This window comes from Morus notabilis, unplaced genomic scaffold (genome assembly GCF_000414095.1).
Source record: "Morus notabilis unplaced genomic scaffold, ASM41409v2 Scaffold416, whole genome shotgun sequence".
Classification (NCBI taxonomy): Eukaryota; Viridiplantae; Streptophyta; class Magnoliopsida; order Rosales; family Moraceae; genus Morus; species Morus notabilis.
Genome location: NW_010368049.1, coordinates 269,416 through 289,848, shown reverse-complemented (window position 1 = coordinate 289,848; position 20,433 = coordinate 269,416). Strand labels below are relative to the sequence as shown.

General features: G+C 34.0%; 2 protein-coding genes and 1 long non-coding RNA gene across 3 annotated transcripts; all 3 read left to right on the top strand.

Annotated features, from left to right (window-relative positions):
* The first annotated feature begins 1,234 nt into the window (after positions 1 to 1,234).
* LOC112094665 lies at positions 1,235 to 3,072 on the top strand. Its single transcript, XR_002903643.1, has 4 exons — positions 1,235 to 1,575; positions 1,771 to 1,809; positions 1,931 to 2,047; positions 3,049 to 3,072. It is a non-coding gene; the product is annotated as an uncharacterized LOC112094665 (long non-coding RNA).
* Positions 3,073 to 3,074: 2 nt separating this feature from the next.
* On the top strand, positions 3,075 to 6,226 carry LOC112094659. Its single transcript, XM_024176129.1, has 6 exons — positions 3,075 to 3,137; positions 3,226 to 3,411; positions 3,725 to 3,798; positions 4,230 to 4,268; positions 4,415 to 4,541; positions 6,095 to 6,226. The coding sequence occupies exons 1-6, from the start codon at positions 3,075 to 3,077 to the stop codon at positions 6,224 to 6,226; spliced, it is 621 nt and encodes a 206-aa protein (XP_024031897.1).
* Positions 6,227 to 16,714: 10,488 nt separating this feature from the next.
* LOC112094664 (galactose-specific lectin-like) lies at positions 16,715 to 18,659 on the top strand. Its single transcript, XM_024176143.1, has 3 exons — positions 16,715 to 16,950; positions 17,578 to 17,823; positions 18,252 to 18,659. The coding sequence occupies exons 1-3, from the start codon at positions 16,777 to 16,779 to the stop codon at positions 18,486 to 18,488; spliced, it is 657 nt and encodes a 218-aa protein (XP_024031911.1). The 5' UTR covers positions 16,715 to 16,776; the 3' UTR covers positions 18,489 to 18,659.
* The last annotated feature ends 1,774 nt before the right edge of the window (positions 18,660 to 20,433 follow it).

The following is a 20,433-nucleotide window of genomic DNA, read 5'->3' as shown; positions in this document are numbered from 1 at the left end:
TTCACACTAATTTCCAAGATATCATATTTAGGAGGCAAACCATTAAAAATTGCATCTATATGATCCTTAACAGAAATCTCATTGCCAACTAGGGCAACCATATCAACGAAATGCCTAACACGAAGAAGATACTCATTTGCAGTTAAAGAATCTTTGCGAGTATTTTGTAATTGAGTCTTGAATTGAGACTTTTTGACTCTAATTTGTGAAGCAAAATAGATGTCAGTTGTGTGCCAAACCTGGGCTGCTGTTTCGTAATTCACCATACGAGCAAGAACCGAATCAGACATTGAAGCAAGCATCCAGGACACAAGTAACTGATCTTGTTGCTCCCACTCCAGAAACGCTGGATTGACCACACGAAGAAGCTCATCCTCCGGAGAAAGAAACCTCGGAGGAGATCTTACAGAAACAGAAAGAAAATCCTAAAGACGATGACCACGAACTGTGGCAAGAACTTGTCTCCGCCATACCAGAAAATTATTATGATCTAGTTTTGACGAAATCGAATGAGCAAAGGTAATTGGAACAAACCGAGTAGAAGAGGAAGCAGCTCCAGAAGCATCCATGGCGATTGCTGAGAAAAAGAAATTCCGTCACCGGTGAAGGCTTTGATACCATATAAGAAAAGCTTGTAAAGAAAGCTTTTCAACAGAATCTTGAAAGAGAAAACTAAACGAAGATTGAGAAAATGAAACTGATTCTCATTACCATTGAAAACTGTTACAACCACCTATTTATATATAACTTAGTAGTAGTAGACTAAGCTCAACTAATAAGAGAATTACACGTGTATCTAACTACTTTACTTCTTAACAGTACTTAATGAAAAAAGAAAAGAAAAGGAATTAGTTGGTTTAAAATAAAAGAAAAGCCATTGATATCCACGTGAAACAAATGTAATAGAGCATTAAAGGATTAGGGAAGTAGACTTAACTAAAACTAAATTAAAGCTGCCTAAGACCCACTACAAGAAAATAGGCTTTTCGTAGCGGTTAGTTATAGCGTTTTTCAAAAAACGTTACTGCATCTATATATAATAGCGTTTAGAAATAGTTATAATATATTTATATATAAAAATTAAAATTTCATGAGATTTTGACAGGTTTATTTTATATATATTTAATAATATATAAATATACCGCATTAAAATAACAACAGGCGGACATTTGAAATAATTTCCCTAATTTTCCCGCTCATCCTCCCTCTTTTTTTCTTTTTGGGTCATCTGATTTTGCTTGATTTTGCTTCTTCCTTATACGAACAAGGAAAGGAAAAAATAAAAATAAAAACTCCTTCCCCCACTCTGTCGAACAAACCACGCTCCACCACTTCTCTTTCCCCAAAATTCCGTAAGCTTCCTCTGGATTTGCTCTGAAATTGAAGGCCGGTGTTAGGTTCAGTCATATATCCAACTTTCCCCCAAATGTCCTAATTTTCCAGTCCATCTCACGGGAAGAATCTCATGGTTTCTGGTTTTGTGAAGATTGGGTTGTGGAAAGAAGATCGAAGATGATCTCCACGTGAAGCTCTCTTCCTATGCGAAGCTCAGAGCTAGGTTTACCGGCCAAGGAGGTTCGAATCTCTCTCTCTCTTTCTCTTTCTGTTCTCTAGGTTTACCCAGAGAGAAATCCTCTCTCTCTCTCTCTCTGCATTTTCGCTCCCAAAGGTGTAGTGCTCTTGTTCTTCTTCTTTTCTTTTTTGGTTTTCAAATTCAACTAAAATCTTACGAAATAAAATTTGCATTCCTTTTTGGCTGATTCATTGTAGTTTGTTGAAGCTATTATCAGTATACGAGCTGGCTCGAAGGTATCACTTGATCATATACAATTTTATTATGTGAATTTTTTTTTTCCGATTTGTGCTTTAATTTCTTTCTTGTTCTTTTTCTCTTTTTTTTGGGTGATTGTATCCCGACGAGTCACCTTAGATTAATCTTATAGAGTTAAAGGGTCTTGATCAACAAAGGCAAAAGCTTTTAGTGACTCACATCCGAGACAAAGCGAGTGAACTATCTTCTTGTTTAATGCTCGTGGCTCTTTGTGAGGTAAACTCATTTCTGTCATTGGAATTTGACTTGGGAAATCATTTCTGTGGTTTCATTTGAGAAATTGATGGGTTATCATTAATGGATTCTTGTTTTATATATATATATACATATATATATATATATATATATATATATATTTACAAGCCACCTAGAAATCATGTTTAAAAACTCCCCTTGTTGAAGGTTTTAACAAAACTTCTAAAATATAGGGAAAGGTGGAACATGCTTTATGTAGAAAATTGGCTAAATGAGTGGTTTGAATGTATTTCTAGGAAGCTGTGGAGAGGCTTCCTTTAATGAATCACCCGGATGGTGATTGTCCATTGTGTTTGTATTCTTTAGTCTCAAAAGATGACCGGAACAAGAATTTTCCGTTTACGAAGTTGATGTCCTGTTTTCATTGCTTCCATTGGTTTTACTAGGCTCTAATTTCTCTGCTTACTCTATCTTTCATCACTTGTAGATTTTGGGGTTGTAATTTGTTCTTCATTCTTTTTTCTCTCTTTTTTTTATTGTGGCAGTGAGTGTATTAGTAGGAGGGGAATTGGCTTCAAACAGAAAAGAAAACAAATCCTTATGGTTTTTTTTTTTTTTTTTTGGTTACTTGCCTTTTCAGGTATCACCTTTTTTTTTTGTTGTTGTTGTTTTTTTTTCCCTCCAATTTTTTTTTTTTTTCCCTCCAGGCTGTTTGGTATGTAGGCTGTGGCACTCGGCCTTTTTGGTATGTGGGCTATGTCTGTGATATGTATCAAGATCCAATGCCCTTCGTGCTATCGGTTTCTTTGTGAATGTGCCACTACTTGCCTGTATGGCATGTAATTATAAGCTTTCTGGTCTTGTGCATTTGTAAATTAGGATGTTTCATTAGTTGTTAGTTAGTGTCTAGTGTATTTTTCTTTTATTAATGCCACCAGTACTTGTCACAGATATTACCTGTACTGGTTACCACACGTTGATTTGGAACTGTATGTGTTCACCATGTTATTAATCTTGCCCAGGTGGTAATGCTGATTATGCAATGGATATGCACCAGAAAGAACAACTTCACGACAATAGCATGTCAATGATGCAATCTCAGCATTTCTCCGTAGGTCTTAGATCGTTTTTCTCTTTTAATTACATGTCCTTATTATCTTATGAGTTTACTCTTAATACTTCCATGTTTCAATACCCAGATGGGGAGGTCTGTTGGATTCAATCTCGGAGCAACATATTCATCTCATCGACCTCAGCAGCAACAGCAACATGCTCCATCAGTCAGCAGTAGTGGTGTGTCCTTCACACCTGGAAACAATCAAGATCTGCTGCACGTGCATGGCTCTGATATGTTTCCATCTTCACATTCATCTTATCATTCCCAGGTATGATCATCTGGTGTTGCAAATAGTTCTTTTTCTTATCTGATTCGGTGGTTTCAAATGGAAACATGAGAGTCTGTTTCATTTTTGCAAATCTAAGTTGTGGTTAATTAGAGATTGTGAAAAGCAAACTAGTTTGTGTACCAAGAAAAAAAGAACCAACACCTGGAAACGTGGAAATAATTGAAAGATCCAAATACAAAGAAATCAGTGTGTATTTTTAAAGTAACTCCCTGTAGATTGGTTTTTTTTTTTGGTATTTTCTTAATGGAAATTCATTGCGACTTATCTACATGCGTGTATGCACCTTGGTCAGATGAGCCAGCTAAGGGTGATCCAGAATTCAATGTGCCACAATGTTATTTTGCGAAACAACCACCAGCATTACACGTATGTGTTCCATTTTCTTAACCAGATTTTGTAGTTCGTTCAAGCAGAGTATTTATAGTTCGTTCATCATGCCTTTCTACAATTGAATGAATTCCAGTGTGGGCACTCATGCATATTTGTGAAGGTTATATTGTCATTACCTTTGATGATCATACTTGGTCTCATGTTCCTAAAGAGATCAGGTACAAAGAAGGATTAAATTAGCAATTATATAGCTCCCATTTTTGTTCCAACTAAGAGTGGCTCATGTTGTCAAGCATAAATCTTGTGGGCCATATGCCTGAACTATTTGAGTTATGTTTGGCAAGTACTATTTGTATGTATGTTGTGTTTCTGGAAATTATAAGATTGTTATAACTCTACGACTGCTTCAGTTTTTCTGCATCATTGTCTTACTTCCTATTGCAATGGTGTCATGTTTGCAATTTCAGAAAATTGGGCAAGAGAAGCTCGAGAAGCAGTCTGGCAAGGTATGCTCACAGTGTACATTTTACCCGTTTTTTGTTTTTTGTTTTTCCTTTTTGTAGTTTCTGGTCACTGCTTTATTTATAGGTTAAATGATGGAAGTTTTAGTTGAGTTTGATTATTGTTTTGATAGTGGATCATTTTCTTACAGGTTAAACAATGGAGTTGACTTTTTTGTTGAAGTATTATGTCAAGATGGAAGGATTTACTTCACCATTGCACTTAGACGTTTTGGAGATGACTTCTCTGTTTTCTTTATACTTGTTTTGAATGTTAAGGTTTTGGACACTATGAATTATGTTGTAGACGTAATTTTATTGACAGCTTGGTAGATATTGATAACAATTGATATGTTGAATGTTTTTATGTTTTAATTTGAATGTTCCTATTTAGATATATCACATATCTCGGAATTACCATTTATTTGAATGAATTCAAAAGGATATCAATAATAATTTTAAAAAGTTACAACAGTATGAACATAACAAGGAAAAAAAGTTATTAATTTGTATCGTAGTTATGCTAAAAAGCTGTAAGAGGATGAAAATAACTTTTCTTACACGTTATAATACTTCAATTCTATAGCGCTTTTTATAACTCTCCTGAAACGCTATGTTTTCTTAGGATCTATAATAGCGCCCGCTGTCCTAGCGCTCTAAAAAGTGCTATTGATAGTGATTAATAGCGTTTTTTGCTAACTACGAAAGGCCTTTTGTGGTGTAGTGACCTCTTGGTTTAATGGTATTAAAAGTTCGGGTGGAGAGAGATTTAGAGAAGTTGGTTCAATTCCATCTTATATAAAACAAAAAAATAAAAAATAAAAAATTAAATAAGAGCTAGCCGTTTAAAATAAATGATAATATTTAATTTAGGTTCGGTTGAGCTCTCCTAGAATGAGCTAGCCTGTTTGTATATATGCGTATAAAGAGTATCGACTTCCACCCATGATCCTCCCCAAATGCAGTTCTAATTCAAATTTTTAGGTCATTTAGTTTTTGGTTTTTAATTAATGTAAAGTGAATGACGTTATAGAAATATATAATAAATGAGGAGTATTAATTTTGGGTAAAAATTACAAGATGTGACCCTTTTTTAAGAGTTGAATTAAAATGTGGCTTACTTTTACAAATATCACATATATGGCCTTTTTTTAAAAATTGTATTTTTTGACACCCTAAAAATGCCCTTCTATTTATTTTACTGGCCATTTTTTGTTTATAACTAACTGCCGTATTTTTCTCTTCCAGCAAAAAAAAAAATTTATTTACATCTGTGTATTGGAAGACAAAAATAAAATCCAGATATCATGGTAAATGGTTTTCTTTTTTAATTAGCTCTTCCAAGCCTGAAGTTTTCTTTTTTTTTTTTAGTTTGAAATATTCTTTTAGAAAGTTATATAAGTTTTGAAATGATTATAACTTATTGGAATTCATTAATAATATCATTATCAATTTTTTTCTTTATAACAGCAATGTGGAAGTTTTTGAAAAGAAAGTCAGATGAGACAACACTTCCTAGTCCTAGTGAAAAAAATAAAGTTACAAAAACTTTGGTGGAGTACAACCCTGAAAATCTCCCAACAGATCCTGGATTGAGGCCTTCAATTTTGGATTACAATCCTAATGTTCGAGATGAAGTTCGAAGAAAATATATGAATAATGGTCGTTGTCAGCCTTCAAAGCATAATTTTCCATTGAAACAATTTACAAAAGAAGCGAGAGGATTCAATCCTGATTGGTTTAAGGAATGTTCAAATTGGCTAGAATACAGGTATATCAAAAGATGCTGCATTTTGTTTGTGTTGTTATCTTTTTAAATCATGTAATTAAAGGGGAGCATGCAGGTGGTGACTCCTTTGTTGGCAAAGGATTTTCAAATTGGAAGAAGAAAGAAAGATTGCAAGTTCATGTTGGAGGTCCCAATAGTGCTCATACTAAAGCTTGGAGAAAATGTGAAGCCGTGATGAATCAAGAGCAACATATCGATAAAATTTTGGAAAAGCAAACAACAGAAGCTCGCAATGACTATCAAACTCGTCTAAATGCATCAGTGGATTGTATTCGATTTCTTTTAAGACAAGGGCTTGCATTTCGTGGTCATTAGTGGAATCGATCCAATCATTTGATTTTGTGTTTAGTCTTCATTTGATGAGAAATATATTAGTTGTTACGAATGAGCTGTCAAAGGCATTGCAAAGAAAAGATCAAGATATTGTGAATGCCATGAGTTTAGAGAAAATATGCAAACAACGGTTGTAAACGATGAGAGATAGTGGGTGGGATTCTCTTTTTGATCAAGTCTCTTCATTTTGCCAAAATCACAACATTGATATTCCCAACATGAATGACATCTTTAGAGCGTGGGGTAGATCACGACGCAAAGCTCAAGAAGTTACAAACTTACACCAATTTTGCGTGGAGTTATTTTACTCTGTCATTGATATGCAACTTCAAGAATTAAATGATCGTTTCACTGAGGTAAATACTGAGTTGCTTCTCTGTGTAGCTTGCTTATGTCCAAATGATTCATTTGTTGCTTTTGATAAGAGAAAGTTGACTGAGCTTCCTAAGTATTATCCTGAAGATTTTTCTGTGGCCGAACTTATGATCTTGGAGAATCAACTTGAAACTTATATCATTGATATGCGACCGAGTAAAGATTTTACTGGATTGAAAGGTATTTGTGCTCTTGCACAGAAAATGGTTGAGACAAGAAAGAATAATGTGTATCCATTAGTTTATTTGTTGATTACTTCGGCATTGATTTTACCGGTTGCTACTGCTAATGTGGAGAGAATATTTTCAGCCATGAATATTGTGAAGAATCGGTTACGAAATCGAATCAGAGAGCAATGTATGAATGACAGTTTTATCGTATACATCGAGAAATTTTTTTTTGATCATGTTGACAATAAAAATATTATGCAGCGTTTTCAAAAAATAAAAACTCGTCGTTTCTTATTGTAATATGTCTTATGAATTTTTAATATATGTATTTTGTAGCTAATGAAAAATACTATGATAATTTTTCATATTTTTCATGTTATTAATTTGTTAAAAAAATTTAGTGTACGCCCCTACTGAAGTGAAAGGTTGGCTCCACCACTACATGTGCATGAAGGGATCTAATTTTATTCGAAAATCTATTTACTCGTGGGAACTGCCTTAAATATGCTGGGAAAAATCTGGTTTAAATGGTGTGGGATTGAAATGGATTAAAGTTTCAACCTGCTACTGGTCGCAACACTGGGACAAAATTAAAAACCCTATTCCCCATTTACCCACCCCAATTAATTATATCCTATTTTTCATATAAATATATAGTATAATATATAATATTAAGTATGATATATTAATAATGTATACGTATGTATGAAAACATGAATTTTGATCCACTTATTTTTCTAAATCTAATTTTTTTAATTGCTAAAAAAATATATTTAATTATCTTTTAATCTCTCCTACTATTATATGTTTAAAATCAAAATGCGTTTCTCTAATATGGTTGCTCAGCTGACTCACGTACACAGTAATACGACACGTCCCCAAACCTAATATACAGACAAACGACAAAAAATTGCCAAAACGATAATATACGACAGTAGAAAAAAACTGATAAAAGTTAGAGAAACAACAATAACAATTTATTGAAAGGTGAAAATTGATACTCTATAGCACTGCATAGGCGACAAATGATAAAACTACAAGTCGAAGAAAACGACAACATAATAAAGATAAGCGAGAAAATATCGCCAAAGGATAAAAAGGACACAGTGGAGTAAAAAATGACAGTGAATGCTACACAACGTTCAACGAAAAATCGACAACAAAAAGCTACATTAAACTAAGAAACGACAACGTCAATGTACTAGGAAGCTAAAAATGATAGCAAAGTGAATAAAAAGATGAAAAATAAAACAACAATTCAAGGAAATTGGCAACACCAAGGAAAAACACCATAAAATATTGCTAAATGTTCGGAAACGTACGAGGAGAAAATAAGAAGCGACATGCACTGAAAATGACAACAAATTAAACGAAAAATCGAAACAAAAGTTTATTGATATAAATAGCAACAGACATGTTATAAACAACGATGTCAAATCAAATTTATAAGATGTTGATCGCTGTGGAGGCTAAAATCTACAACTAGAGAATTTAAGGTAGTGAAATTGATCCGCTACGAGAACGGGAGCGTCCACTATAGGGCTCCGGTAGTTTCACTATGATTGTTGAGAAATGTTACAAGAGTCATTCTGAAAAGAACAAAATGAAAAAGAGAGAAGTGTGCTAGAAAGTACAGTAAATAATAAAGAAATATACTGTAAGCGAGAGTGGTAGCTTTTGTGTATTGTGGAAGCATGCCGAACGGTGTCTAAATTCCTTGTATTTATAGTTGATGAGGCTCCACGAGTTGTTTTCTGATTCTCTGCGTCATGGCTTTCAATTCGTGATATTCCCTTTCTTTTTGGACGCTGCGTGACTTTCTTTAACTGGTTTTGTGTATAATCGACTAGTCAACCATGGTTTTCTGCCCATTTTGAGTTGATCCGGCCTCTTTATTGCCTCATTGCTGAGATATAGTTTCCTTATGTGGAAGACGATCAATTTCATCCAATGAGAGGGTTTCTTGTGACCTAAGTCAACTGTTGACCTTTTTCCTCATAAATTCTTCTAGCTGGAGCAGTTGATTTTTTTTCTTTTCTCGTTGATTCTGTTGTCAAATACCGTATAAGGAATGTCTTGAGGATATTCTCTCATGACTTGATGCCCAAGGTTGTTTGTCAACTCGTGGGATCGACCGATGGTACTGACCAGTGGACTAGTCGCTTTAACCTACTTGAGGAATTGTGGTGACTCGTTTAGTGACCTTTCAGAGCTCAAATTCCCGCATACACAGTAAAAGATGAGATACGAAATCTGACCTTAACAATCACTTTCAGTTATTTTATCTGGATCCTAAGGAAGGGCATAGAGACTAATCCATACGCTATAATCCAACCAAAAAAGATCTGTATATTGTCCAGACTATTAGTTTTGACTCAAGCTAAATCACGTCAGCCTCTAAATAATCTTGAACAGTCGAAGCTAGAAGATTATTCATTTATTTTATCAGGAAAGAAGCAACGGCAGAAAGTCCAAATCTATTGGTTTTTTCTCTTCTTCTTCTTCTTCTTCTTCTTCTTCTTCTTCTTCTTCTTCTTCTTCTTCTTCTTCTTCTTCGTTTTGTTTTGTTTCGTTTTTTTTTTTTTTTTTTTTTTTTTTTTTTTTTTTTTTTTTGTGAATTGTAAATCGACACATGTCCAACAAACACAATATACTTGTCTCATAAACAAAAGAAGGAATTGAGAGAGAGGGAGTCTGATGAGTGAGTTTTACTCGCTCATTTAGTATCATTTTACACTTAATATCTAGTTATTTTTCGAGGTTTTTGTTAGTTTTTATGTGTGTTTTCATTCTTTGTTTGAAGGATAGGTGAAATTCTATGATTTGGAAGGTTTTGGACAAATTTCGATGGAAAAAGACAGCAAACATAATGCTTAGGCGCCAATTTGTAGTGCCTTGGCGTTGAGTTTTATGGAATCAGTGCAGTGGGGCTGAATGGGCAGCGCTTTGGCACCCATGACAGCGCCGCAGAGCCCAGGATTTTTACACAGTAGCATCGCAACACTAGGAACTCAACACCGCGGCGCTATGACACGAGAAAAGATGCATTTTGAAGGCCAATCACGAGAAAACTTACCTATTTTGACCATAATGCTCCGAAACATATAAATAGATGATTCTAGGGCAATTAGAAGGGACTTTTTGACTGTGGAGTGACGGCTGGCTTTTGAGAGAAGATTTGAGAGAAGAAAAGGAGAATTGGGTATGGAGAAGAAGAACGGCTCAAATCCGGAGACGTAGACGCTTCAATTCAACTCAAAACTAGTTCTTTTCTTTCCTTTCCAATGATTAAGATTTTGTTTAGGAATTTATTTTGTTTAGAGATGAACTAATTCCTTTTTCTAGGGCTACGATGTAGCCGGATTATGAATGTTCAGATTCTCAATCTTATTTGTAAGTAATTGATGTTTAATCTATATATGCTGAGTATTTCAATTTATTCTTAATGCTTGTGATTGTTTGGCTAACTATTACATGATTTTGTATTTGATTTGAGACCGAGAGGTGATAATTAAATATGCTCTTAATTGAAATACCGTGAGTTGTTCATAGGATAGAGATATCTATGATGCTTGTGCAGTTCTTTTGAATTTCTTGCACTTAATGATTTTCAACAGGTTTAGAAGTCTAACAGAGATGTAGATTTTGCTTGTTGGACTAATATTATCATTGCTTGAGAAAGAATAATAATTGCTTTAGAGAAATTGCTGTGAGTATAGGATTGAATGTTAATTTTCTTGAATTATGGGAATTTGAACAGGATTAATTTTGGTGAAATCAAAAACCCTAGAGTCTTAATCTATTGAATATAATTCCATTGTTTGGCGTTGTTTGATTTATTTAATCGTTTTAGTTTTACTTTACTTAATTTTATAAACTCACTTGTCAATTATTCAAATAAAATTAGGGTTAATATAATTTCGGTAATTAGTAAACAACAATCCTCGTGGGATGATATTCTTATTCACTATTATATTACTTGATTGCGATAGCGTATACTTGCGTTACGATTTTTCACAACAAGTTTTTGGCGCCGTTGCCGGTGATTGTTTTGTTTTTGCTAATATCGATACTAAATAACTCTAATTTTACTTTGAATTTTAATGTTGATTAATATCAATACTAATTAGCTCTAGGATTAATTTGAATTTTTTTTTTTCGTTTATTTTTCTTCCAATTTTGTTTTTCGAGTTTTTTCTTTCTTTTGCAGGTAAAATAATAATAAAAAAATGATGACTAAGTTGGGGATGGGCCGAGCCATCATCACTTTTGCTTAACACGACACTGAACTGCTTCATCAAGCTTGGGAGAGATATAATGAGCTATTGGCTAGGTTTCCGCAACATGGTATTCCAAAGTGGCTTCAACTTCATATCTTCATTAAAGGATTGAGCATAGCAACCAAAAGTTGGATGGAAGATGGCTATGGTACAACCCCATTCGGTGAAAGACCCGAGGATGAAGCCTACCAAATGATGGATGATATGGTGAAGTTTTATCAAGGTTGGTACATTCAAGATAAGTTGTCAAGGGAATTCAAGCCTCTAAAGGAAGATGAGCCTCAAGAAGAAGAACAAGAACCCTTCAAATTTATTTTTACTCAAACCTTAGCACAGATGGACTCTCGTGGTGCTGACACCGATTTGCTAAGAAACAAGGTGTCCATCCAAAACCATGAGTTTTATAAAGACCAAATTGCATGCATGGCTATGGATAGCGAAGTTGAGAGGGAAGAGAAATTAGAGGGATTATTTTAGGATTTCCTAGATGAAGAAAAGGTACGAGAGCCGTTGGAGGATGAAGAAGCATACGAGGCCATTGAATTGAGCTCATTAGTGGTCTTATCATACACACCAACAACGGATCCTTACTTCCTTTCGACACCACCATCACCAAATTATGTCCTCTACATGATCGAGCCTAAAGAAAAGTTCTCCTTCCAAGCTCATCATCAATCAAAGTGAAGCCGTGTTGGAACAATGAGCCGAATACTTCCAAATCATGCCAAGCTTGAGGGCATCTATAATCTAGACCTGTATCGTGTTGTATGGCACTTATTATGGGTGAAAGCCGCTCTTTGATGAGCACTTCTCCAAACGTCCGGCTGAAGACATTAAAGTTAATAAACAAGTTTGGGGGTTGCTCTAAGGATTTGCAATTGAAATGAAGCTGAAGCGGGCATGAAAGTACGGATTTGGCATCAGTAGTAGCGTTTTGGCGCTCATTTGAGCGCTTTGGCGCTCAAAATAGAGCCTTTTTGGGCAAAAGTGGCAGAGCACATAGTGCTTTGGCGCTACCATTAATCACCTTGGCGCTACCATTGAGCACCTTGGTGCTGCCTCCAAAAAAAAAAAAAAAAAACCCATGCAACTTCCGCATCTCCTCTTGCACCCAATGAAGTTACTGATTGACAACTACTCAGGGAAGTCCTCTACACTCTCTTGCTTTACTTTTCCATCGAGGACAACGTTAGTTTTAAGTTTGGGGGAGTTAACTATCTTATTTTATGTTATTTTATTCAGTTTATTAAAAAAAAAACTTAAGCTTTGGCTCGGCTTGTTTCGTCCCCGACTGATGATGAGACAATGATTGAACTTAACTATGGCTTCTAGGAGACAATGAATAATTTGATTAGTTGTGTGCTTGACTTGTTTGTTGGTTTTGCTCTACTTATGATTTCCTTGCATTGTTGAGCACATAACTAAGAGCACTTGGCCAAGTTGTGAACTTAGAGAAAGTTTATGTGAATTTCATGTTTCTTAAGATCTCACCGGACTCTAGAACATGTTTGATTATCACTCGAGGTGAAATCCCAAGCAATTTATTACTAAGGAAATGATTTAGGCCATTTTTGGATCGTTTGAGCCATTTGATCTTACCCTGTTATAATAATATCCCTAGTCACCTCTTTGAGCCTGATTAAACTTTTCTTTGTCATCCACATTATTAGCTTAGCCTTTAAATAAATCCTATCATTCAGCATTTCCCTTAAGCTTGTTGATTATTCTAGGATGCACGTTGAGTTGTGTTTAGAATTGGGAGGTGTATTGATATTTTCTATAATTTGTTTGATGTCTCCAATGAAATTCTATATTTATCGTATTATTCCAAAAAAAAAAAAAATGAAAAAAAGAAAAAAAAGAAAAAAAAATGAAGAAAAAAGAGAGAGAAAGAAATAAAGAGTGGAGACAAGAATGTTGATGGCAAATGGCAGACATATTGGGATACTGAGTTAGAAGTTCTACAAGAGGATCCTAGAGTAATTGATGAGTTTAGGGAATTCAGAGCCTCATTGATATCCATTTATCCTACCTTAATCCCTAGCCATTCAATTCAAGCTTAATAAAGTCCTATTGATCCTTGGTGGTTTGTTGACCGACATTAGTGGAGAGTGATAAGAAAAGCAAGCCTATGGAGTTCGAAAAATCATAGATCTACCTTGATTCACTTAATTGCATAAACTCATCTAAGTTGCATTTGGATATGTGTAATTGATAATTCACACACACACACATAAGGAGTCTTAGGTGGGGTTGAGATTAGCATTCGAGTTGAAATTCTAAACTTTCAAACAGTTTAAAGTCTTTCTTGAGCTGTAACTTATGTGAGATCTCTGAGGCATTTTTTGTGAAACAACGCCGGATCAATACTCAAGCAAGGTTTCATTTATTTATGTTTCATATTATTTGTGTTTTCATTTCTATTTAGTTTTCTTTCTTTCATTTTTGTTTTGCTCGAGGACTAGCAAAATATTAAGTTTGGGGGTATTTGATGAGTGAGTTTGACTAGCTCATTTAGTATCATTTTACACTTAACAACTAGTTGGTTTCTGAGGTTTTTGTTAGTTTTTATGTGTGTTTTCGTTCTTTGTTTGAAGGATAGGTGAAAGTGTATGATTTGGAAGGTTTTGGACAAATTTCGGTGGAAAAAGACAGCAAACATAACGCTTAGGCGCCAATCTATAGTGCCTTGGCGCTGAGTTTTATGGAATCAGTGTAGTGGTGCAGAATGGGCAGCACTTTGACGCACATGACAGCGTCGCAGCACCTAGGATTTTTACACAGTAGCGCCGCAGCGCTTGGAAGTCAGTGCTGCGGCGCTACGACTTGAGAAAAGACGCGTTTTGAAGGCCAATCGCGGAAAAACTTACCCGTTTGATCCTAATGCTCCGAAACATATAAATAGATGATTCTAGGGCAATTAGAAGGGACTTTCTGAGTGTGGAGTGACGGCTGGCTTTTGAGAGAAGATTCAAGAGAAGAAAAGGAGAATTGGGTACGGAGAAGAAGAACGGCTCAAATCCAGAGACAGAGATGCTTCAATTCAACTCCAAACTAGTTATTTTCTTTCCTTTCCAATGATTAAGATTTTGTTTAGGAATTTATTTTGTTTAGAGAGGAACTAATGTCTTTTTCTAGGGCTACGATGTAGCCGGATTATAAATGTTCTGATTCTCAATCTTATTTTTAAGTAATTGATGTTTAATCCATATATGCTGAGTATTTCAATTTATTCTTAATGCTTGTGATTGTTTGGCCAACTATTACATGATTTTGTATTTGATTTGAGAGTGAGAGGTGATAATTAAATAAGCTCTAAATTGAAATACCATGAGTTGGTCATAGGATAGAGATATCTATGATGCTTGTGCAGTTCTTTTGAATTTCTTGCACTTATGATTTTCAACAGGTTTAGAAGTCTAACAGAGATGTAGATTTTACTTGTTGGACTAATATTATCGTTGCTTGAGAAAGAATAATAATTGCTTTAGAGAAATTGCTGTGAGTATATGATTGAATGTTAATTTCCTTGAATTATGAGAATTTGAACAGGATTAATTTTGGTGAAATTGAAAACCCTAGAGTCTTAATCTATTGAATCTTATTCCATTGTTTGGCGTTGTTTGATTTATTTAATCATTTTAGTTTTACTTTACTTAATTTTATAAACTCACTTGTCAATTATTCAAATAAAATTAGGGTTAATATAATTTCGGTAATTAGTAAACAACAATCCTCGTGGGACAATATTCTTATCCACTATTATATTACTTGATTGCGATAGCGTATACTTGTGTTATGATTTTTCACAATAGAGTCCTTGGACCAAGTTGAAAAGGACGAAAACTCCCGAACTATAATTGAAATTGAATATTGAAAAAAGTAATATAATCTAATTTACAAATAGAAAAACTTACTAGACATACAATATTATCATATATACTAGAACATATAATATTACCATATATATATCACCTTACACATGAGAGTGGTGGGTCTAGAGGTTATGTGTCTATGGAGTAAGAGAGGGAGTCCTTAGACCAAGTTGAAAAGGAGAAAAACTCCCGAACTATAATTGAAATTGAATATTGAAAAAAGTAATATAATCTAATTTACAAATAGTAAAACTTACTAGACATACAATATTATCATATAAACTAGAACATACAATATTATCATATATACTAGAACATATAATATTACCATATATATATCACCTTACACATGAGAGTGGTGGGTCTAGAGGTTATGTGTCTATGGAGTAAGAGAGGGAGTTCTTGGACCAAGTTGAAAAGGAGGAAAACTCCCGAACTATAATTGAAATTGAATATTGAAAAAAGTAATATAATCTAATTTACAAATAGAAAAACGTACTAGACATACAATATTATCATATATACTAGAACATATAATATTATCATATATATATCACCTTACACATGAGAGTGGTGGGTCTAGAAGTTATGTGTCTATGGAGTAAGAGAGGGAGTCCTTGGACCAAGTTAGAAAGGAGGAAAACTCCCGAACTATAATTGAAATTGAATATTGAAAAAAGTAATATAATCTAATTTACAAATAGAAAAACTTACTAGACATACAATATTATCATATAAACTATAACATATAATATTATCATATATATATCACCTTACACATGAGAGTGGTGGGTCTAGAGGTTATGGAGTAAGAGAGGGAGTAACTCGTTCAAGCGGCATTCATCTTAGCAAGACTATTTTTATCTTCAGTCTTCAGACTCCCTCTGTCGCTCGACATAACTACACTATCTGGAATTATCCTATATCAGGAGCTACATATGCTCTGCCCTTTCGCTTTCCGACCCCTCTTTCTCCGTTGAAGCCATTCCCCAGATACCACCAACTTGGTTCTTGTTATCTCCTTCCTCCCCATGCGTGAAAGACAAGGTCTGAGTTCACTTTCTATTGAGCCTACTCCTTCTTACCTTCTTTGGACCAAGTTGAAAAGAATGAAAACTCCCGAATTATAATTGAAATTGAATATTAAAAAAAAGTAATATAATCTAATTTATAAATAGAAAAACTTACTAGACATATAATATTATCATATATACTAAAACATATAATATTATCATATATATATATCACCAGAGTGGTGGGTCTAGAGGTTATGTGTCTATGGAGTAATTCACGGAACGATAGATGGTGGATGGATTAAAAAAAGCTCCCAAGAAAAACATGTCCTAAGTACATAAAATACACGTGTTCATGAAAATCTTGCTTGTGTGCTCTCGAATCGGCATATTCGTTTTGCTTTTATTACAAACATTTACAGATGTTCTAAATAATTGCCTAAAATATACGCGTTCGTTAAAATCTGATTTCACGTGGCACTCCAACTAACTAAGACCTTTACATCTCTGACACTATTAATTATCACGTGAATCGTGTGAATTTCTTTCATTGTCCCTAAACAAGCACGAAATTTCAAATAAGGGTAGCAGTTACATCTCTATATATAGCCGAGTAAACACATAAGTTTTATCCACACCCAAATATACCATTTACGTAAACTAGTTTTCAAATATTTTCATGCTGATGGCTTCGTCTTCCTTTCTCTCCCTCTCCTTCCTTGTCCTCCTCTTCTCTATCTCCTCTGCCAACACCCGCAAGTGGTCCTTGTCAAATGGTCTCGATCAGAAACCGTTCAGCATAATCGAGGCCGCCATTGGAGTTTCTGAAGACCTTCTTAATCTCAATGGGATGGTGAGGCCCCATACACACACACACACACACACACACACACACACACACACACACATATATATATACATATATTTGTTGATGATTTTGAAAAGACATTTTTTTTTTTTGAAAAGACATTTTTTAACGATTCAACAATTATATATTTGTTGATGATTCTTTTATATGTGGTATTTTGATGTGTTAGAATACACGTATAAAACTATTTTGTAACGTCAGTATCGGTAGGCATATGATAGATTCTTTACTAACTGTTTAAAATTATCCAAAACAAAGGTGTTACTAGAGAATATATCATATCTCTTATAGTAAAATTCGGATTACTTAAATTTTTTATAATAATATTTTTAACATATCAAATTAAGAAAAATATGGTCGAGAATTGACAAAAAGAAAATATTGTTGTTAAAAAATCAGTGTACGTAGAATACCTATTAGTAGGTAAAACAAACTATGCTATGAAGGAAAAAAAAAACGAATTTCCTATTTACCGCCATTATCTAGATTTTCTAATGAAGAACGTTTTTGGTTTGATGTGTGTAGATTTACTTGTTAAATATAAATACACATATATGCATGTATCATCGAAAGTTTAAAATTAATTATTGCCATTTGGAAAACATTTTATAGGAAGCTAAAAACAATCAACATAGTGGGAAAAGTCAGACGATAGTTGTAGGAACATGGGGAGCTAAAGTGACTAGCTCTAATGGTGTGGCTTTTGATGACGGTGCATACACCGGAATAAGAGAAATCAATTTTGAATATAATAATGAAACTGCTATCGGGAGTATTCAAGTGACCTACGATGTAAATAGTACGCCATTTGAAGCAAAAAAACATGCAAGTTTTATAACCGGCTTCACACCAGTGAAGGTTAGTTTTTCATTCATTTCTTCATCTTTTAGCTATAAAATTTCTTTCTGGTATTACTCTATATATGTCTTTGTGAAAGTAATCTTTAATATGAGCTTATATTTACGAGATAAGGATATGTTAATATATATATTAGTAATGAGCTGTTATCTTTTAATTTGAGCTTATATTTACGAGATAAGGATCCATTAATATATATGTGTGTATATATATATATATAAATATATTTTAGTAATGATCTGTTATATTTTTCTAACTAAAGCCTCGATTGCAAAATATATAGTACCCTAACACATTAAAAATAATTTATCGAATATTATAACATATATATGTATATTGTAACTTAAAATCATTTACTTATAAATACTAGATCTCCATGTACATATAGATACTACTAATTTAATTTATTTATTTATATTTTGATCCAGATTTGCTTAGACTTTCCAAATGAGTATATAGTTGAAGTGAGCGGGTACACTGGTAAAGTGAGCGGGTATATAGTAGTACGCTCTTTAACATTCAAGACCAACAAAGAAACTTATGGACCATATGGAGTTACAAGCGGCACATATTTTAAGCTCCCAATCCAAAATGGCTTAATTGTTGGATTTAAAGGAAGTGTCGGCTATTGGTTGGACTACATTGGGTTTCACTTATCACTTTAAGATTACTTATAAAATAATGATGCTACTAAGATGGATCGTTGTTGTCCTATAAATAAGTTCAAATCGCCAAGTATGTAATGGTAGTATTATATGTTGGTTTCGCTAGCAATCTTATTACCATATATGTACAAGGAATGATTTGATGTTTCAAATAAAGGTCCATATATTGAGTAATTGGTGATGTGTTATATTACCTCTTGAATTTTGAGTTTGGCTTTCAAGAAAAGCACGAATTTGATGTCATTTTTATAGCAAATAATTAAAATGGCTAGTTGTTCAAACAATAAATGTAATGACTAGAAATTTAAAAGATCCCAATGACGTGGTTTATGGAATTAATATTTAAAACATCAAATGGCACTTGTCCTATTATGAAAAATGTGTTTCTTCAACAACAAAAAAATAAAGAACATCTATTATAAAAATATATATAAAGATTCAAAAAATAAATAAAAAAACATAATGAAAAACTCAAAAAAATTATGGGAGAGACATGTGGAAAAAAAATACAGGTTAGTTTAGTTTCTAGATAACTTCTGGAATTTACTTTTGAATTGAACAATCATGACACTTCCAAAAAAGGAAAAGTAAGAATGCAAGAAAAAGAAATTTGTTGGAAAATACATCATGTAATAAAACATCAGAATATGTGAATTGTGATGGGAATTATTATTCATAAGCTGCAAAGAAGTATGTTTCATCACAGATATGAATTATCAGGAAGTTACACTGATCCAACTCTCTATGAATTTACAGCTTCTTATGGGTCTGAGTTTTATGACCCAAAGACAATGTAATAGGTTTCAAAATACTATCTTCAATCATGAATTTGGTTAGATTAGAACAAGCAAAGTAGGTCCAAATGCTTCTTTTTCTTTCTTTTTCTGGTAAAATAAACGTAACCATTGAAAATAAGTTTATATAAATAATTATATATATATATATATATATACATAAATGAAGATGCATATGTGGACATAATGTATAAAGTATACACGACTTTGCATGTATACATATACATATATATATATATATATAACTGTTTGTTTTGAAAAAAAAAAATCAGGGGAGTAAAATATTTCTAGCTGCATTTCTTTTGGAATATGTTATAACAGTTGACGAAAAAAATAGATATGACGATAAGTCGCACTACAACAATATATGTCATTCGCGACGACTTTATTTGCGACAATATTTGTCGTCGCAAATATTTTATTATTTGTGATGACATGTCATTGCAATTAATCCCCATTAAATAAATTAAGCATGTCATTGCTAATAAGTTCAATGTCATCGCAAATAGTTTAGGTGCACAATGTCCAATGGCGCGGATTTTTGCCGCCAATGGGAATCCATTTTTTGCGATGACTTGTCGTCGTAAATATCTTTTTATTTACGACGATACATGTCGTCGCAAATAATACCACTCTATTTGCGATGATGTGTTCTCTTTGTCATCGCAAATAAGCTTGACTGGTGGAATGATTAATTGCGACGACATATTGTCGTCGCAAATAATTTCAGATGTTGGGTATTTGCGACGGCATTTTAATTTATTTGCGACAACAATGTCGTCGCAAATAATTTCAGATGTGGGGTATTTACGACGGCATTTTAAATTTATTTGCGACGATAATGTCGTCACAAATATGTCTGATCTATTATACCCTAACTTCTTCCTCTTCATTTTCCTCCGATTTCACTCTCTCTCTCTCTCTAAACAATCTCCGCCTCTTCTTCTCCTCACCGCCGCCGCCGCCACCCGCCGCCCCTGCTGCCCTCCGTTCTCTCTCTCTATTCCATTCTCTCTCTCCTCTTCTCTCTATTCTCAGCTTTCTTTCTCTCTTCCCTTTTATCTCTCTCTCTCTTCCGCTCCCCCTCCCTCTTGTTCCCATCTCCGGCCGCCTGTCCCGCCACCCCACTCCCCCCGGCAGGCCCACGCCCC